Source organism: Phyllostomus hastatus, unplaced genomic scaffold, assembly GCF_019186645.2.
Source record: "Phyllostomus hastatus isolate PE091 unplaced genomic scaffold, TTU_PhHast_1.1 phas_contig_1021, whole genome shotgun sequence".
Taxonomy (NCBI): domain Eukaryota; kingdom Metazoa; phylum Chordata; class Mammalia; order Chiroptera; family Phyllostomidae; genus Phyllostomus; species Phyllostomus hastatus.
In genome coordinates, this window is record NW_025333505.1 from 92464 (window position 1) to 111761 (window position 19298).

Sequence of the window (19298 nt, forward strand, 5' to 3'; positions counted from 1 at the left end):
AAATGAAGGACTTCCACATTAACAAATACATCCAAGCCCTGACCGGTGTGGCTCGGTTGGGCATCATTCAACAAGGCGGAGGGTCGCTGGTCGGGGCACAGGCCTGGGTTGTGGGTTTGGTCCCCAGTCAGGGAGCTTATGAGAGGCAACCAATCAATGTTTCTCTCTCACATCAATGGTTCTCTCTCTTTCTCCCTCTCTTCCCCCCTCTCAAAAAAAGTTTATCTGCATTTTTCATCCTCACCCAAGGATAGGGTTTTTACTGATTTTTAGACAGAGGAAGGGAGAGAGAAAAAACCATCAATGTGAGAGAGAAACATTGATCGGCTGCATCCTGCACACACTCCAACCAGGTGTCGAACCCGTAACTTAGGTGCGTTCCCTGACCAGAGACAGAACCTGCAGCCTTCTGGCATACAGGATGATGCTCCAACTGAGCCACCCGGCCAGGGTGGCCTGCATGGTTTAATTTCGACAACATTATTTAATACTTCTGTAATTGTAGGAAAAAAAAAATAAAAGCCTAGGGCTCTTCAGAACAGAGGGGCAGCTCCTGTGAGCAGGGCACCGGCCCATCCGACCCCGGCAGTTCCTCCTTCCAGTCTGCTGGCAGCAGGAGCCGTGCTGAGCCAGGGCTGGGACCCCCTAGGTCCCCTGCAGGACTCAGAAACCATGAGCTACTTCGCTCTTCTGCGGCTTTCTCCGACCCTCGGCCCTCTCCCCACCATCTCCACCCAAAAGCAGCGGGCAGCATAGCACCACAGGACACTCCACACCCGCCTTCCCCACACACCCGGCGCATCCCTCAAAGGTGGTTTTTCAAATAGGACCCGGGTCAGGTTCCCCCTCCCTCACCCTGTTCTCCAACACCCACCCCCAATAGTAACCCTAGATGCCTGAGGATCTGTCCCCTGCTTCCTGACCATCACCCCAACATCTACCTACTTTCCTGACGCCCCCCAGCCCCAATAAAGCACTGCCCCCTTCTCCTGAAGCCCCCAGCTGGCTCCCTTAGGCACGTTTAACCGAAGCTTTCTTGACACAAGGCCCCCGGGCTCTGAAAGCAAATGTGCCGCCAGCGGCACAGGCTCTTACGTGGCCCATGACCCCATAAGCCAATGTGAAGCTTTGAAGCTACCTGCTTCCTTCCTGCACTCTCGGAGCCCCCATGCGCCCTCATCCCTCTCTCGACTCATTATTTATGCACTCACACATGTCCACCCCAGGCTTAGGCCTCCCAAGGGGAAGGACTGGGGCTTATCTTCACAATCCCCCAGTTTCTACCCCAGCATAAAACCCAGGAGGCACTGAATACTTATCTTCACAGAAAGCAGCAGGGCTCTCCACAGCCATGGTCAAAAAGCACCGGTTCCAGGAGTCAGACAGACCTCGGGCAACGACCAGTCATGTGACCGGGAGCCAGCGCATTCACCTGTAGAAGAAGAGTGCCTACCGCGCGAGGGTTGTGCACGAGGATTCAGGAAAATTTCTTTGCAAGGTGCCACTCAAACAATTGGTGGCTTATTCCTGGGCACCAGACCATGAGAGCTGTGGGTGACCTCTTCAGAAACCACTCAGGCTGGCAAGAAAAGGGCCTGTGGACACCTGTCAAAATTAGGCCCCCATTAGCAGGAGACCACAGTGCCGGAGGCGTCCAGGCGGAGGCGAGGGGGCTGCACAGCAGCCCAGGCAGGCGGGCACCGAGAGACAGAATCAAATCAGAACTTTTCCCCCGGACTTGATGGCACAGAAGGCTGAACCCCTGGAGAACCTGCCCCACTGGCTGGTCTCCAGGCCTTCCCTGGGGAAGGGCTGGAAGCAGGGACAGAGGGGCTCCAGTCGGGGCACCGGGCCTGCTACCAAGTCCCCCGCCCCGCACAGCGCCCCCCCCCCACCTCGGAGAGGACCCTGCTGGTCCTCCCTCCAGCACCGCAGCTCCCCGGGAGAAAGGAATGCGTCTCAGCCACCAGCTCTAAAACCAAATCTTTATTCTCTAGTTTGAAAAGAAGGGTAAGTGGTGGTTCTGTTTAGTCCCAGAAAACAGAACAAGGCCCGACAGGTAGAAATTCTAGGAAAGCAGATTTCACTCATTATAAGGAAGAACCTCTAACGATTAGAATTGTCCTATGGTAGAACCAGGGCCTCAGGAGGCGGGGCCACCCTGTCACCTAGTGTTCAGGCGGAGGCTGGGCATCCAGACACCGGACACCTGGAAAGGGAAACTCACCCCTCCCTTCCCGGGAGCTGACCCTGCCAACACGAGGGGTCTGGGAGGTGTGAAGGAGGGTGGGGGTGTTCAAAGGCCCAGACAGGGGACTGCTGGCAGCCGGGGGATGCTCTAGGTGCAGGCAGGGGGCGGATGAAGCAAGTCTGACAGCCGGGGATCCCCCTCCCGGGGCTGATCTTCAGGGAGGAAGGGGAAGCCACGCAGCAGACAGGTATCTCCGGGTCTGGGTGCCAGCGCAGGGGCCGGGCTGGGACAGCTCGGAGCCGCTCGGCCTCACCCCCAGGGCTGCTGAACTCGGCCAGCAGGTTCCCCCGGGTGTCCCCACCGGTCTGATTCACCTCCCCAGCGCTCTTCACTAAGGACTGTACCACACCTACTTCCAAAACCAAGCTGAAGGAGCTAGCTCATGACGGACAGGGACATTAAGGCGTTACCAGCAGAGAGGGGTCATCTGTCCACTGGTGACCCCTCCCGCGGAGGACAGACACTAAGGGGTGGGTGCAGGTGCTATTGCTACTTCTTCTCCAGGGCACGGGACAGGGAGGACAGAACCTCAGCCACCACCAGCTGGAGGCTGGGTCCGCGCGCTGCACAGCGACTCCCCCTGTTTCTCACGGGGAACGCTCACTCGCGCCTCCCCAGCCCCCGCTTCGCCAGCAGCCAGCAGCAGGGAGGCCCCGGGGCCCCACCTCCCCGCTCTCGAGGAACCATGCCGGTGCTCTCAGACATCATGCTTCTTCTGATGGGCCAGGAGCTTCTCCTCGTCGTCAAAGGTCTGGCCGCAGATTGCGCAGCAGAAGGCGCCGTCCCGGATGTGGCTCTTGCGGTGGGTGATGAGGTTGGACTTCTGGCTGAAGCTCCTGTCGCAGTCGGGGCAGGCGTAGGGGCGCTCGCCGGTGTGGATGCGCCGGTGGGACACCAGGTTGGACTTCTGGCTGAAAGCTTTGCCGCAGTCGGGGCAGACGTAGGGCTTCTCGCCCGTGTGGATGCGCCGGTGGGCGGCCAGGTAGGGCTTGTGGCGGAAAGCCTTGCCACAGTCCGGGCAGACGAAGGGCCGCTCCGGCGCGTGGTCGCGCCGGTGGGCTGCCAGGTGGCTGCCCTGGGAGAAGCGGCGCCCGCACTCCTCGCAGGCGAAGGGCCGCTCCCCCGAGTGGACCCGCGAGTGGGCCACCAGGTGGGTCTTCTTGGCGAAGTTCTTCCCACACTCGGGGCAGGCGAAGGGCCGCTCCCCCGTGTGCTGCCGCTGGTGCGCGCGCAGGAAGCGCTCCAGCCGGAAGCTCCTGCCACAGTCCTCGCAGCTGTAGAGAGATGGGGGGACATCCCCCTGGTTCCGGGGGGCCTCTGGCAGAGGCTCAGCGGAAGGATCCTGTGCAGGTCTCGGTGGGGCATCTGGGGTAGGCTCTGCCAAGGGCTCCGGGGGCCCCGCTGAAAGCTGGGGGCTCCCCGAGCCAGGGGCCCCCTGGGCGGACCCTTCGGATCGCCTGTGGATCTTGCTGTGAGACAGGAGGTTGGGTTTGTGGCGGAAGCGGCGCCCGCACTCGGTGCACGGGTAGGGCTTCTCGCCCGTGTGGATGCGCCGGTGGGAGGTCAGGTAGGGCTTGTTGGTGAAGCGCTTCCCGCACTCGGGGCACTGGTGGGGCCGCTCGCCCGTGTGCACGCGGCGGTGAGCGATCAGGTTGGGTTTGTGCCGGAAGCGCTTGCCGCAGCAGGCGCACTGGAAGGGCCGGTCCACGGCATCGCCCCCCGGCCGGGGCGCGGTCACCGCGGGGCGGCCCCGGGGCCGAGGCCCGAGCGCCTTGGCTGCTGCCTCCTCCAGGGCCTCGGCCACGTGAACCCGCTTGTGCGAAACCAGCTGGTCCCACTGGGCAAAGCTCCTTCCGCAGTTGCCGCATATGAAGGGCCGGGCCTCAGGGGCTGGGGGGTGGCACCTCCGCGCATGCACTCGAAGCTGCTTGCGCCGCCAGAAGCGTCTCTCACACTCGGGGCAAGCAATGGGCCGCTTGGCAGCCGAGTGGGCCCGCAGATGCAGGACCAGGGCCACCCAGCCGCGGAAGCTCTGCCCGCAGAGGTGGCAGGCGAAGCCCCGGTCTGGGGTGGCAGCGGCGTGCACCTGGCAGTGCAGGGCCAGGAAGGGGGCGTGTCGGAAGCGCCGGCTGCATTCTGGGCAGGCGAGGGGCAGCCGGGCCTGGCAGTGCCGGGCGTGAAGCCACAGGGCCACCCAGCCCGGGAAGTGCCTCTGACAGTGGGCACAGCGACGGACCCGACCTGGAGCTTGGCTGCCTGGCGGGGCCACCGAGGTGCCTTGTAGCCTCAGCCCGCCCGGCTCCTTCTCCAGGGTCTGCGGAGACCCCTGGGAGGGCCCGGAAAGGAGCTGGGGCCGGGCCGGGCCCACGGCCAGAGGGCCGCGGCAGCGACGTTCCAGCATCGGTCCTTCCTCTGCTGCGGGCGGAAAAGCACAGTCACGGGAAGGCCCAATCGCCCTGCCCCGGCCCTCCCGCCACCCCCGGCCCGGGGGCACTCACCCCTCTGGACTCCCAGAGCCCTGGAATCTAGGCTACTCTTCTACACTAGCTCAACCTTGGGCTCCTAGACATGCATTTCAAGTGCGTTTGCCATGAGTCTTACTGACCGTGACGCTTCCTGGAGTCCCCCCACCCACGGCCACCATACGTCTGGAGTGGGGCGAGCACTCCGGTGCTGACTGCAGAAACATTCCTGCCTCGCACCGCCACGGAGCTTCCTGCGTTTCCCAAGGGCGGCCCTGCTGCCCTCCCCTGCCCCTGCTGCTTCCTGCCGCCACACCTGAGTTTCGGGGCAACCTGTGAGGCTGGGTGAGCAGACACTGCCCTGACGGACAGAGGAAGCCACCAGGAGGCATAAGAGGTGACAGGACTCTCGGGGGTGGGGGGAGGGGGAGACACAGTAAACCAACAGCAGAACCAGGACTAGGTGGGACTGTTCTTCTCCACTCCCGGGCCAGGGTTCCTCCCTCTGAAACGCCCAGGTTTGTCAGGCCCTCACAGAAACTTCTACAGCCTTCCATCCCTGTTATCTTCTCTCTGGCACCAGCTGCAGCACCGGAGGCTCTCTCGGCCTCGCTGTCCCGTTCTGTCTCTCCAGGTTGAAGCCGGGAGAGCCAGTGCGAACAGCCCTGCTGGGAACAGGAGCAGGGCTGGCTGCTCCTCCCAGAACAAGGCCAGGCCACTGCCTGTCCAGACTGTGCCCACATTCTGCCCACCTGCCCCCCTCCACCCACCCACCCACCCACCCACACACACGATGAGGACATGGCAGGAAGGAAAGTTCTCCTGAATCCAAGGAGCGTACATGGCTGCTGCCCTTGGGGCCCAGGGCTCCGGGGCTGCCTCCCTCGGGGTGAAAGAGATTACTGGGGCAAGAGAGGGGGAGGAAGGAAGAGATTACGTCTCTGTCCCCTGCCTAGTCCTGCCCCAACCCTGCCGGGGGCTGCCCCACATTCTGTAACTCCAAAGCTCCGAGGAGCCCAGATTCCTGCAGGGGAGCCTCCTAAACCCACTAAAGGGGCAGGGGGCAGGGCGGTTAGACTCCTAAGGGACCCTCACTCCCTTCTCGAAAGCTCCAGACACATCTTCCTAAGTTCCCTAGAGTCTGCACTCCTGGAGGCGCACAGACATGACTCACTCCCGACAGCCAGACTGGGTGCCGGGAAGGCTCCAGGATTTGAGAATGGGATCCTTCCCCCCACAGGCGCCTGCCTGCCTTCCCCTGGAGGGAGGCCTGAGCACCAAGGCTGTGGGAACCCAACAAAGAAGGTCAGACTCTACCCTGGAGACTGTGGAGCTGGAGACGAGGCTTTTTCCAGCTCCTGCTGGGGACGCTCCTGGGGATACTTCTGCGGCTGCAGCGCCTGCTCCGGCCCAAACTGTGGTAGCCCCCAGACGTCAGAGAAAACTGCAGGAGTAAAGACACCCCTACCCCCATGGCAGAGCTCAGGCCTCCGGCGGCAGAGAGGCCAGCCTTACCTGCGGGGAGGGGAGAGAAAACACGCGTGAGGCTGTGCGCTCCTCCAGGACAGTCATCTTTGTGTCCTCGCCAGCCGTAACCCCCTCCCCCAACCCGGCCCCACACCCGGCTGGCAGAGTGACCTTAATGGACAGTACGTTAATAAATAAATGCGGCCCCTGCGCCAAGAAAGCACCCATCTGCGTTTGGGGGTCACTTCCTCCACTGGTAAGGTCGCAGCACAAATTCTCCACGCTGATGGCCAAAAGCCGGACTATGGCAGCAACTCTGGAATCCCTGCTGACTCCCCTCCCCCCACCCTCCTCCCGACGGGAATTCCAGGCCCGTTTCCCAGGGGGCTGGGCAGGCGAGCAAGTGTGACCGGGGCTGGATCTGAAGCCCCTCGCGTCCTGGATGGTGAAGGGCCGTGGAGACCCCCCCACAACACCCTTTTGTATTCGCGCCCGTACCCCCGTCCCCGCTCGCAGACGCACTGCTCCGCGCTCCCAGAGGGGGCCCCTTCAGGTCCCGGTGCAGAGCGCACCTCGCGGAGCCTGTGCGCAGGTGCGCGGGCTCGCCCCCCACTTCGGTCGGCATGTGCCCCCCACACAGTGAGCACACGGTCACGCGCCCGGCAGGTAAGGCCGCCCCTGCCACGGGCCCGCGTGGAACCCCGCGCCCTCCCGGGACGAACCTCTCCGGCGGGGTGCGCGGAGGCGCTTCGCGCGTCCATGAGGCCGCAAAGCCGGTGCCGGCAGCCGCGCTCCCCACCCCACCGTGGCGACAGCAGCAGGTTCGAGTTCACCACTGCCAGGCCCGTGCCCAGCCCCCCCGCCGGTTCCCAGCGCCACGTGACTACAGGAGCTGCAGAGGGTCAGTCGTGGGCTCCGGCCGGCAGCCACGGCCGGAGGGCGGGGTGGGCCGGGCAGTGGAGCCGGTGGAGCGGGGTCCCTCACCACCCCTAAAGCCCCCTCGCGGGCCGGGCTGGGGGAAACCGCCGAGAGCCCGACTCCGTTGCCATGGCGACCACAGCCCGGCTCTTCCGGGACAGGCCCGGCTCAAGTTTCCCGACCCTTTGTCCCTTTGGAGGACGCGCGTCCCTGGGCGACCGCGTGGCCAGGCTTGTCACTCGGCCAGACCGAGCCTCTTGGGTTCTCTAAAGGCTCCAGGCTCGCCCGAGCCTTCAGAGAGGACGCTCCTGCCCCCGGACCACCCCGGGCCGCGCCCCCCACTCCCCGGCCACCCTGACCTTGGCCCGGCCAAGGAATCTCAGTGCCTGGGGTTCAAAGACGTGCTGACATTCGTCGTCCGGGGGAGGCGCGCCTGCCTCGGGTCCGGCTTCTGGTTTGTTCAAAAGTGGAGACAGAAAGGCCCCATTGCGTGAACTTTGAAAAGGGGATGCCCTCCATTCCAGGAATTAGCCAAGAGTGGCGTTCCGGCGGCCGTGGCCGCGGGGCGGGGGGCCGCTCTTGCTCCGGGGCCGTTTCGCTGGAAAACGCCCCGCAGCGGGTCGGCCAGTGCGGAGGCAGGTGCGAGCCAGCGCAGGTGACTCACCCGGTAGCAGGTGGCCCTTGGTTCTCCGAACAGAACACTTCCTGGGCTTCCAGGCGAGCCCCGTTTCAGGTGCTTTTATGCTTTCCAGCATAAAAAGGCCATTTTTTAATTACACAAAAACTTTAGAAACACTTCCAAAATCTATTCCACCAGTAGGAAATAGAATATAAAATCTCTCATACTCTCTCTCCTAGAGCGAATTACCTTTAACATTTGGGCAAGTGTCCTCTGATCTTTCTTCCACGCGTGTCAGTGCGTGGGGGACGTACACGGGATGCAATACCTCGAGAAGGCGTGTTCTGCCCCCTTCACTTACCACCGCTGTGAACTTTCCCCCACTTTTTAGATATTCTTTTGTAATGCGATTCTTAACGGCAGCATACATGTACAAATAAATTACATGTCTCTCTTTTTCTGTATCATTATAACGTCACCTTTCCTGTCTCCAGAAACCCTCTATGAAGACGCCCACGTATTGTCTAGCAGCCCCCACCCCGCCCGCCGTTACCTGCAAGAGGGAGAACTCCATCCACCTCTTACAGATAGACGGTCCCAGGCCCCACGCATCCACCCAGCAAATATTTAACTGGTGTCCGCCATCTGCCGCTGTGCCAGGTGCTGGCCGACGACGGGCCAGGCAGAAACGGTCCCCGCTGTTCTTCCAGGATGCCTTATCCCCCTGGTTTCACAACAGCAATATCCCTTCAAAGCTGGTATTTAGTGTGAAATTAAACCAGATGCACCTTGGCAATTTCCGAGTGGACGGCTGTTGAAAAGCAGGAGGAGACTAGGGGGCAGAGACAAGAAAACGTCACCCTCACGGAACTTACTCGGTGGTGAATGCCTGCTGCAGACGGCATCCTGAAGACGGGGCTGGGAGCTCACCGAGCTCCTTCCAAGCGCTTGCGGGGGGGCCGTGCGGGAAGGAGGCAGAGAGCACACGCCACGCTCACAGCGACGGAGGCCACGTCTGCTGGAAGCGGCCTCACACTGGCACAGTCACTTCCATCCCGGGGGGCCCTCTCGGCACCGGGACCTGGGGAGACAGCGGCCGAGGTCCAGCCGGAGCAAGGCCCCGACTGCCCAAGGCTGGCATCTCAGGTGAGAGCAGTCTTGCTAGGTCATGTGGAAACTCTTCAGGAAAAGATCAGCTGCTCCTACTGCTGCAGTTCTAAAAATACCCTTAAAGGCGCAACACACACAGGGCGCCTGGCAAGGACAGATGCTGCAACGGCAGCCCCAGCCCGGGATCAGATGTCACCCCTAACTCCGCAGCCCCGGACACTTGGCTGCTTGCTGCACACCTAGTCCCGGGAGCTGGTTTTTCTAAAAGAAAAAGAACAGAACGCGTCAGAAGGAAACCAGGGAGAGATCTCAGATTTCCTGCACGGGGCGGGCGTCAGAGCTGGGGAGCACCAGGGCTGTGAAGTCCTGCTCAGCACTTCCCGCCTCTCCCGACAGCCACCGCTCCCCGGGCCCGCACAGCCGCTCTGGAGCCCACACTCCCCTGGCTCGCGCAGCCCGGGCTCCGGGCTCCGGAGCCAGACTGACCTCGCCTGCCTCTAGCTCCACGCCATTGGGGTCCAGCTGGACTCTCGGCCCCAGCCACAGCGCCTCCTGCTGTTCTGTCTGCCTAGGCTGCTGCTCCTCCAGACCTTTTCAGGGTCAGGTCGCTCTTTCCCTCTGTTCAGATTGGAACCCAGGCATCCTGTCCTCAGAGCCCGCTTCCCGACGGACCTCTCTGTGCCCCTCTGCCTGTACACTGGGCTACTCATTCCCGTGGCTGCTGTGACAAGTATCCACACGCTTGGTCACGGAAGACAACACACATGTGTTCTTGCAGTTCAGAGGTCAGGCGTCCAGAATCAGTGTCACTGGGCCCGCTCACTCCGGAGCTCTACCGGAGACGGTGTGCCCGCCTTTTCCAGCCCCTAGAGCTGAGTTCCTGGGCGACTTGGCATCCCCCCCACACCTCCCCCTTCAAAGCCAGCAGTGTAGCGTTTCCTTGTCCCTGGCCCCACTGCCTTCTGTCTCTGTCTCTGCTCAGATCTCCCGCTGCCGCCCTCTTACCAGGGTGCCTGTGATTACACCCGGGGCCCCCCGGGGAATCCAGGACACTTGTAAGGGCAGATACAAAGGAAACCTAAGAAAGACGAGTCTTCGCTCTCCCAGGTGCCAAAGTGGGGGGCACCTTCCCCACAGCCACCACCCTTCCCTCAGGAAACCCGTCACTGTGAATTTTTCTCCGTCCCTGTGAGATGCTTGTATACAGAAGCCCCCTGCCAGCGTCACGGCCCAGGACGGCCTGGGAGCCGTCTCTTTGGATGGAAACAGCAAGGGAGGCAGGCCCTGGCCCCCAGCCCCCACGGGAGGTGGGGCCTCCCCTGGGAGCACACCTGGCTCCCAGCCGCAAAACTGCCTCCTGCCGTTTTATGACGAGTGTGTTTTTCCTCTGGATAAAGGCAATTCGCGAGCACAGGTGGCTCCCCGGCTGCCAGGTGGACTCAGGACGAACTCTGTGTGACACGTGGTCCAGGCCTCCGGCCCCAGCACTAGGGACAGCCTATCTCGAGCGCACGTGTGTGATGGCGGCACCTGCAGGGCCGTGTAACAGGTGAACTTCCTTTCTGCCTTTGCCACTCTGGGCGGACTGCCTGTCGGGTGTGTCTCCTCCTGGTGCGAGACTCACTCAGTAACGACCCTGTCCCCTTTCCCTCCTACCTTTGTGGGCGGCTTTCCCGGGCTGGCAGGAGATTTTGTTTTTTTAACTCTATCTCCCCAGTGTAATCTCTCCACCCCAAAATTCTTAGCTGAATCACATCTGCAGTCCCCTTTGCCATATAAGGCAACATTCACAGGTTCTTCAGAGCTCTTTCCACCTCCTTAAAGTCTTTTAGGTATTTATTCACTTAGATGGTTTTTGTCTAGTTACCTACCATGACATAAGTCACACAAAGGCAGAGATTTGTCCTGTTTTTTTTTTAAGATTTAATTTATTTATTTTTAGAGAGGAGAGGGAGGGAGAAAGAGAGGGAGAGAACCATCAATGTGTGGTTGCTTCCCGCATGCCCCCCACTGGGAACCTGGCTGAAACCCAGGCACATGCCCTGACTGGGAATCGAACCAATGACCCTTTGGTTCGCAGGCCAGCGCTCAGTCCCCTGAGCCACACCAGCCAGGGCTGTCCTGTCTTTTTAATCACCACATAGCCAGCCCCTAGAACAGCGTTGGGCCCATGGTAGGTATTCCGTGTTTGTGGACCAAACGAAAGAGGAAACGTGAAGAGCTCCACCCCCTTGGTTAAGCGAATCCGATTAGACCACACCGAGCCGCCTAACTTCAAACTCTCGCCTCGGCCACTGCCTCTTGAGCAGGTGCTGGGAGCCCAGCAGAACTTCTAGTGAAAGGAAATACCACTTTTTCTCACAGAAAAATTCAAGTCAGTACGTGAGTGAGGTAAAGAACAAGCAACTCAACACTTGCGCCTGTAACACTCTCACCGGAGGGCTCCCTCCTCGCTGGCGGCAGCGCCCTGCCCGTCTTCCCTCGCCCGGAACCTGATTCCCCAACACCTGGGAGGCAGGAGCCTTTCGGGAACCCGTGGCCCCTGGGGGGCAGGGGGCGCTCCTCTCCCTGGCCACCACGCTTCCCACCCCGTGGTGATTTGATGGGGGGACCAGACATTGCCAGAAAACGCTGGAATAAATCATCTTAGTGTCTCAGCCAGGAAACAAAGAGCTTGACTTTACCTAGAAACCTACCTTCCTACCCTTTTGGGGTTAAATCCCATCTATTGTCACCATGCAGGGTCTGTCCTACTCCAGGCTGGGATCAGATGCTGCCTTCTTCAGCGTCATTCAGAAGACGCATCTGGATGCCGGGGTGCGTCCTCCGAAAAGCGGAGCGTGATTTGGGAACACCAGGATGCTCGGGACAGGATCTCCGTGGTCTTCGCAGCCCCACAGGAGCAGGCGGGTTGCCGAGTGTTCTGTTTCCCGTGAGCGCGCGCGTTATTGTGTGCGAAAGCCATCTGTGCTTGCTCGCCACCAACCACAACGCTGCCTGTCCCCTTGGCTGGGTCCTACCCCGCCTCCTCCTCGCCAATGCAACCCGCTTGGTGACTTGGAGGAATCGGACTGTACACCTGGCTTCAACTCGATGCCTTCCAACGGGTTCTTTTCTTTTTTTTTTAAATATAATCTTTATTATATTTTTTCCCATTACCATTTAGTCCCCTTGTACTCCTCGCCCCCCAGTGATCACCACCCTGTTATCTATGTCCGTGAGTCCTTTGTCTTTTTTGCTGAATCTCCCCGCCCCCAGCCTCCCCCACCCCGCCCCAACTAGCTGTCATCCTTTCTCCATCTACGAGTCTGTCTCCCTGGCAGGTTCTAAGAACAAACCTGGGCCACGGTTAAATTTGGCACCTTCGCAGTTGGCCAGTGAGGTCTGTGTTCTCAGAACTGGTTTGCCTTCACCGTCTTGAAACAGGAATCCCCTCCTACCAGGATTGAAGGTTCATTTGGGGGATGTTATTAGAAATTCCAACAAGATAGCATGTTGACTACATAGTAACAGTCTATTAAATTACTACATTCAATGAATAATATATTAATACTAAATAAAATTAATTTTTTTAAAAACTTGAAAAGTATTTCATTTCATAGCATCTAAAGTGCCCTCAGTGCTGCCCTGGCCAGTGTGGCTCAGTTGGTTAGAGCATCGTCCTGTAAACCAAAAGGTCATGGGTTCGATTCCCAGTCAGGGTACATGCCACGGCTGTGGGTTCAATCCTTGTCATAGAGTGTGCAAGAGGTAACCAATTGATGTGTTTCTCTCGAGTCGATGCTTTGCTACCTCCCTTCTCCCTGTCTAAAATCAGTAGGTGTGTCCTCATGTGAGAATTAAAAACATAAAAACGATAAACTGCCCTCAGTGTCTTCTACCCGTGGCTGAGATGTCCTCGTTATCCGAGCCCATGCTGGTTCTCAGCTCCACCAAACGTGCATCTGGGATGTAAAACCCTGGCAACAAATTGACATGATTCGCAGGGTCAGATGGAGTTAAAGGAAGTTCCTAGGGTTAAACCAGGAATCAAAAAGTCATAACAGGCAACCACAACTATGTAAGAAAAATAATTCCACAGCCTTGTAATTTGGGGGGGTAAAAAAAAAGGGAACTCTTTAAGTTTCAAGGACCTTACTCCTGCTCACTGTCTCCATCTAGTGGTAGGTCCTCGAGGGAGATTTAGTGAGGTCTACCAGAGACTTTCATCTTGGGTATTTGCCTCCTGGTCACTTTGATTTGGGGAAATATTTTTCACTCACAGAAGAAAGTTTGTAAATGTACTTAATAAGTGTGCATGTTTCTTTGATTTGCTGATTTCCTTGAAAGAGTAATGACAGGTTGTTTTTTAAAAGATTTTATTTATTTTTAGAGGGGAAGGGAGGGAGAGAGAGGGAGAAAGAAACATCAATGTGTGGTTGTCTCTCATGCGCCCCCGAGTGGGGACCTGGCCCAAAACCAGGCATGTGCCCTAGACTGGAAATCGAACCTACGACTCTGGTTCACCTGCCAGCGCTCAACCCCCTGAGCAACAGCTAATTACAAGTTTTAAAACGTTAATGGCATGCTATCATTAAGGTGCATCTGCTATCCAAGTGTCAGTTCCTGCCACACTAAAACATTAAAAATGGCATCCAGATTTCTTCGCTTTTTTGAAGACAAATGATACAATTTATATGTTCACTCTCTCAGTAAGGCCAGGTGGTTGGGGCTTAGTGTTCGTCACTTTAACTTAACCTTGTTCTTCTGCCCGCAAAGCACCTGATTATTGTGTCACGCGGGCAAAGACCTAGCTTTTCAAACAGTCGGGTTGAGGGCAGCGCTCCAGGCGTTGGGAAAGGCTTCGAGTGCGTGCGTACATTCGCCAGGGCTGCCGCTGCAAAGGAGCACACACAGGGTGGCTCCAACAACGGGAATTTATTCTCTGACGGTTCCGGAAACCTGAATTCGAGACGAAGGTGTCAGTGGGGTTGGCTCTCTGAGGCCGCTCTCCCTGGCTCGCCGTGGGTGGAGTTCCCCCTGTGACCGCTCTGTGTCCAGATCCCTTCTTACAAGGCCACCGGTCATGCTGGGTTGGGAACCCTCCCTGGGACCTCATTTTCCCTGAATCGCCTCTTCTGAGTCCATCGCTCCCAAAACAGTCGCATTTGGAGGCACTGGGGGTTCGGCTTCAACATACGAAGCCTTCTTTCTCGGTAGCTCACGGATTCTGGCTAAACCCAGGTGAGCGCCCACATGTGTTCGCCACGTTGTGGCAGTGGCTGAAGTGAACGTCCTGTGCTCACCAGGCGGCAGCTGCGGAACAGGCTGCGCCAACGGACTCGTCAGAGACTCCCGTGTTACAAGTCTCCTTACGAGCGCTTTCCCGACGACGTCAGCGGTTGCAGCTGCTGCTGCACCTGCCGCTCCACCAGGGAGCGGCCCGACCGCAGGAAGTCGGACAGGCGTCGCCGACTGGTGTCGGAGCAGCAGAGGCGCTGCCCGCACGTCCCGCTCCCGGATGCCAGCAGTGAAACTGCGAGGGAGCCGTGGAGCTGCACGGTGACACGCGCAGAAGATGACACTGAAACCACGGGGAGCGGGGCCGAGAAACTGCTGGTCACCAGAAATTCCCTGGCTCCCCCTTCCCGCAGTTCCCTATGCAGACTAGCCAGGATGGAGAGGCGGAGAGGGGCTCTGGGGCGAGAGTGCGCCACGTCCCAGGGGGCCGGCACCTGAGTAAACCACTTCCCTTCGCATCAGCACCTGCCTCTCGGGCACTGGCTTTCGAAGGGGCGGGCAGCCGGACCTGTGTCCGGTTACAACGTGGTTATCCCCACCTCCTTCCAAAACTCCACTAAAACGACAGTGAACAGAATGAGAGGCTTCAGACCACAAGGAGAAAGAAGATGGGAGAGAAGACAACAAACAGAGGATGAGACACACGACGTGTTTTACAAGACCTCGGGAAAGGTGCCATGGTAACGGCAAAGGGCTCCTCCCGGGGCGGGGCTGAGCTGCGGGAGCAAGAGGCGCCCCCTCTGAACCATGAGGAGGCCCTGGACCGGAAGGCACCATCCTCCCTGGAGACAGGGAAGAGGCTGGGGCATCGGGGGAACCTCCCGGCCCTCCGCCATGCTGGAGGCCAGAGGGGCTCTGCCTGGTGGAAGGGCGATAACCCAAATGAAGGCAGGAGGGGACGGTCACGGTCCCCAAGCTCATATGGCTCCCAGCCTCTGACCCCACTTGGCACCCAGACCACAAGCGGCCACTTTCCACATATTTTCCTCGTTTCCTCCTCACGACAAGCCCACAGGTAGGGATCCGGGTCCCACACTGCAGACAAGGAAGGAGGAGTTTGCGGGAGGACGTCAAAGGAGATCCTCCGTGTCTGGTCACTAGGACAGGGCCTGGGAGCAGAGAGGTGGTCACCCTCGTCACGGGCACGCAGATCGCAGAGCTGCTTCGGACTCGCTCAGATGTACAGGAGCTGAACCGACATCCGGACACTCCCCCGGACTCCCCGGGGGCCCTGGGAATTCCACCACACTGTCCCGCCAGGCTCCCAGCACCCGTGAGAGACCACTGACTCCGTGGCCACTGAGGGTGGGACGCGCAGGCTCGGCGCTGGCCTTGCGTGGTGGTGAGAGAGGCTGCGGACGCCAGAGTCGTCTCCAAAGAAGATGCCTCTGTCCCGAGTGTGGCTTCAGGACGCGGGGGGCGGAAGAGTGGAGGAATGACTCCTCCGGGTCTCGTCTGTTTGAGGATGTCTGCGTTTCTGGGAAGAATGTCCAGAAATGAGTGCCTTGGAGATGAGTCACCCCAAGGGGCCTAAGCTAGGGGAGGCCCTACCTGGAGGCAGGGTGGGGGCAGGGCTGTCCCATATCCCAAGGAGAAGAGAGAGCAGAGGCCTGGCCCAGACCTCCCGGAGCTCAGGCTCCTCAGCCTCGCCTCACTCCTTCCCACGCCCCCTGGACACCCTGCTCCCCCACCCTGCCTGGACCAGCAGCCAGGGTCAGGGTCAGGGTCAGGGTCAGGCGTTGGCGGGAGAGTAGGACAGGAAGGGAGGGGGGGGGGCTGCTGCCCGGGAGGCGGATCCTAACAGGGTGGGGAGGAGCCTGGGGCGGCTCTGGGCGCTGGAGGGAGCCCAGGAGGTGGGGGTGGGAGGAGATGGGGCCAACCAAAGGAGGGAGGGCGGCGAGGGGGGCCGGGGACCGGGAAGAGGCTGACAGCCCAGAGAAGTTGCTGCGGGGAGCCAGCAGAGACCCCGAGGCACCAGAGAGGTGAGGAGGGACAGCAGGCTCCAGGCAGCTGGACAAAGGGCAGCGTTGGGGGCGGGGGGGGCGTGGAGAGGAGAGGGGCAGGCAGAGGGAGCCAGCCCAAGGGCCAAACTGGCCGGCTTATCCGTGCGCCCTCGCTTCACGCAGCACGCGAGGGGCCGTGTGGGAGGCCCAGAAAGAACGTCAAGGGAAGGAGGGTCTGCCCGAAGAGGCTAGCCAAGGGTGCGAGGCCCAGGCGAGACCCCCTTTTCTCTGGTGTAGGGGTAGGGCCCATGGCAACAGGCGGCCCCAGCACAGAGAGGGTTAAGCATCCTCCTCGGTCCCCACCCTGCTCTGGCCCCTCCGAGTGTTTACATCCTTCCAGAAATATTCAGCCTCCTTTCTACACCCCAGGCTCTCTCCCCTGCAGTTATGGGGCGGGGGCCGGGGGGCGGCTAGAGTGGACCTGGGAGCCAGCAGACCCTGGGATGGGAGCGAAGCCAAGAGGGTCTCCAGGGGCAGCAGGGCGTGGGGTGGGACAACGGCCAGCAAAGGTGGGGAGGGCAGGAGGGAGGGGGGCGACAGGAGTGCTTCCCTGGCTGCCGGCCAGGGACAAAAGCCAACTCAGCACCTGCCCAGGACAGGGCCGACCCCGACCCCGGGCTGAGCTGGGCCCCAGGAACAGCGGGAGGCAGAGCGGGGAGTGTGGGGGGTGAAGGACAGGGAATACCAGGGGGATTTCCACGAAAGGCCACATCCTGTCCCTCCACCTCTGTCCAGAGCTCTGCTGGGCATGGCCCCCAAGCGCAGGGCCAGGGGATCGGCAGCTGGTATGAGGAGCTGAGGGTCACATGCAGGCTTTGCAGGACCGAGTGACGGAGGTGAAGTCATGTGGCGGCTGCTGACCCTGCTGGCCGTGGGGCTGGGCGCTGTGGGCTTGGGCAGGGCGGAGCTCTCGGCGGCCCAGCAGCAGGGCCTGCAGGTGGCCCTGGAGGAATTCCACAAGCACCCGCGCGTGCAGTGGGCCTTCCAGAAGACCAGTGTGGACAGCGCCACCGACACGGTGAGCAGCGAGACCCGTGGAAGGGAGGGGGTCAGGGCCGCACCCCAAGAGGCCAGCGCATTCCCGGGGAGCAGGTGCAAGAGGTCTCGGGCTCTGTGCGCACGCAGCCCTCGGGAGAAGGGCCACCCCCCGGGCCACCAACGCAGTCCGTGCTGCTTCACTGTGGGGAGGAGGGACAGGTCACACCCAGGAATCGCTCTGCCTGCCCAACTGGCTGCTGCCCTTCCTCTGTCTTTCTGTCTTGTAGCCCTACCCGGCGGGGACCTTCGTGAGGCTGGAATTTAAGCTCCAGCAGACGAGCTGCTGGAAGAAGGACTGGAAGAAGCCCGGGTGCAAGGTCAAGCCCATCGGGGTGAGCGGAGAGGCATGGCTGGGCGCTTGGGGCATGATGGGGCGCTTGCTCGGGTGCAGTGACGTGTACCTGGGTTTTGCTGGAGACGCCCCTGTGGAGCCCACAGGGGTGACAGTGTGGGTGGCCTGAGCCTGGCCCGGCGGGAGGAAGAGGTGGGCCACTGGGACGGAGTTCACCTTGGTCCAGGTTCCTCCCCAGGGCGTCAGGGCACTGGCGGAGGCCCTGGTGTGGGTGGGGCTGGCCCCAGGCCTGCTGAATTCCACTCTCTGTGAGTCTCCAAGTGGAGATGGCCCAACCTAGGCTGATCCCTAACAGGGTCTGACTGTAGTCCGACACCTTGGGGGCGACCCCCAGCCCCAGGGGGGAGATGCCGGGCCGGGGGGCAGGCCTCGGGGTTCTAGCCCCGGCACTGCACAGCCCCAGCGCTGTGGCTTCTCAGGCTCTCCGAGGGCCTCAGTTCCAGCAGCTGTTCAAGGGGGCATGGGCTACACCCGTGGTCTTCCAGCCTTCTGCGCCCAATCCTTGCGCTCAAAGCCAGCCTTGAGAGAAAATGCAAATAAATGCACTAGCAGACAGCAGGGTGGGTCTGGGGGAAGTCGGGGGGACCCCCGTCTGAGGAGGCCTCCTGCCTGCACACTCACATGCACACTCGCATGCACACTCGCATGCACACTCGCTGAAGTTCTGAAAACTGCAGCGCGGTTTCACTAACTCCCCAGCCCGAGGGCGGGCTGCGCCGGACACCAGCTGGCCGGCAGGACCCTCGCCCCTTTCCTCTAGGGCCTGCAGGGGACAAGACTCCGCTGCAGGCAGCCTGCGGTCCCCGGCCTCCACCCTCCCGAGGCCACAGGCCTCCCCTCACCCCTCTCTTCTCCTGGCCCCGTGCCCCTCTCCCCAGAGGAAGCGGACATGCCTGGCCTGCGTCAAGCTGGACCACGAGTTTAAAGTCCTGGGCCGCATGGTCCACTGCCCCATGGAGACGCAGGTTCAGCGGGTGAGAGCGGGCAGAGGACGCAGCGGAGAGGCTGGGAAGTGGCCGGGGGGACGAACAGAACCTGGGCCTGTGGGGGAGGCCGAGGGGCAGGAGCCTAGGCAGAGGAGGGGAAGGACAAGGAGCGGAGGGGGGAGAGCGGGGAAGAGCGGGGAGAAAGGTGAGGAGGGGGAAGGGGGAGAAGGGGCTGAGCGGCCTGGCGCCGGCAGGAGCCCAAGGAGCACCAGGAGGCCCAGTGCAGCAGGGTGGAGCACATCGGCGAGGACCCCCACAGCTTCTACTTCCCGGGGCAGTTTGCCTTCCTCAAGGCCTCTCCCCCCAGCTGAGGCCCCGACCGGTAGGTGGCTGGGGGGCGGGAGGACAGTGGCACTGGGGCAGCCCTGGGCGGGGTCCGGGAGGAAGACACGGCCGGTGCTGGACTGCCGGAGTGAGGGCAGGGACCTGGGAGCCCGGGAGAAAGCTGGGACCAGAACCAGAACAGCCCCCTCACACCCAAACCTTGTCTTTGTCCTCTCCTCCAGCGCTTCACCCTGCTTTCTGGACGGCGGTGGGAGGTAGCGAGCGAAAGCCAGCCCTGCCTCCCTGCGTGCGCCTGGGGAGGGCGACCCCTGACCCCTGACCTGAGCTAATAAACTGCTCTCAGAACCATGCTCTCTCCTCCCCTCCGCTGACTGGTGGGGCCACGAGGGAGGGAAGGCTGGGGAACTCCTGCAGGAGATGGCAAAGCTCCGGGGCAGCAGGACACCCAGGATGGGGACAGGGGCCCTTGCGCGTGCTCCTCCTTCCTGCAGGAGGGACCAGAGGTGGCGGGGACCCCGTCTTGCCTT

At 60.9% G+C, this 19298-nt stretch overlaps 2 protein-coding genes and 1 long non-coding RNA gene across 10 annotated transcripts; 2 read left to right on the forward strand and 1 right to left on the reverse strand.

Annotated features, from left to right (window-relative positions):
• Positions 1-1971: 1971 nt before the first annotated feature.
• REPIN1 (replication initiator 1) lies at positions 1972-9324 on the reverse strand. 6 transcript variants are annotated; one of them, XM_045833864.1, is made up of 3 exons: positions 8593-9324; positions 6031-6157; positions 1972-4666 (listed from the first exon to the last, which is right to left on the reverse strand). In XM_045833864.1, exons 1-3 carry the CDS (start codon positions 8620-8622, stop codon positions 2949-2951), a joined length of 1875 nt encoding a protein of 624 aa, XP_045689820.1. In that variant the 5' UTR covers positions 8623-9324; the 3' UTR covers positions 1972-2948. The 6 variants fall into 6 exon arrangements, with proteins under 6 accessions (XP_045689820.1, XP_045689811.1, XP_045689802.1 ...); XM_045833855.1 differs by having other exon boundaries at positions 6031-6228; positions 8593-8858; XM_045833846.1 differs by lacking the exon at positions 8593-9324 and adding an exon at positions 6903-7363 and having other exon boundaries at positions 1972-4663.
• Positions 8726-11992, forward strand: LOC123815566. The gene is made up of 3 exons (XR_006785140.1): positions 8726-8863; positions 10225-10376; positions 11570-11992. It is a non-coding gene; the product is annotated as an uncharacterized LOC123815566 (long non-coding RNA).
• Positions 11993-15974: 3982 nt separating this feature from the next.
• On the forward strand, positions 15975-19119 carry RARRES2 (retinoic acid receptor responder 2). 3 transcript variants are annotated; one of them, XM_045833895.1, is made up of 6 exons: positions 15975-16089; positions 16932-17128; positions 17376-17480; positions 18379-18474; positions 18681-18808; positions 18993-19119. In XM_045833895.1, the coding sequence occupies exons 2-5, from the start codon at positions 16955-16957 to the stop codon at positions 18795-18797; spliced, it is 492 nt and encodes a 163-aa protein (XP_045689851.1). In that variant the 5' UTR covers positions 15975-16089; positions 16932-16954; the 3' UTR covers positions 18798-18808; positions 18993-19119. The 3 variants fall into 3 exon arrangements, with proteins under 3 accessions (XP_045689851.1, XP_045689862.1, XP_045689845.1); XM_045833906.1 differs by lacking the exon at positions 15975-16089 and adding an exon at positions 16284-16308; XM_045833889.1 differs by lacking the exon at positions 15975-16089 and adding an exon at positions 16549-16573.
• The last annotated feature ends 179 nt before the right edge of the window (positions 19120-19298 follow it).

Coding starts and splice junctions, on each gene's coding strand:
- REPIN1 (XM_045833838.1), bottom strand. CDS start 6,941: ATGGACGCGCGAAGCGCCTCCGCGCACCCCGCCGGAGAG. Junction 6,158..6,902: donor CCGCGCACCCCGCCGGAGAG/GTTCGTCCCGGG, acceptor TTACTCCTGCAG/TTTTCTCTGACGTCTGGGGG. Junction 4,667..6,030: donor CCAGCTCCACAGTCTCCAGG/GTAGAGTCTGAC, acceptor TTCCGCCCGCAG/CAGAGGAAGGACCGATGCTG.
- RARRES2 (XM_045833895.1), top strand. CDS start 16,955: ATGTGGCGGCTGCTGACCCTGCTGGCCGTGGGGCTGGGCGCTGTGGGC. Junction 17,481..18,378: donor GCAAGGTCAAGCCCATCGGG/GTGAGCGGAGAG, acceptor CCCTCTCCCCAG/AGGAAGCGGACATGCCTGGC. Junction 18,475..18,680: donor TGGAGACGCAGGTTCAGCGG/GTGAGAGCGGGC, acceptor TGGCGCCGGCAG/GAGCCCAAGGAGCACCAGGA.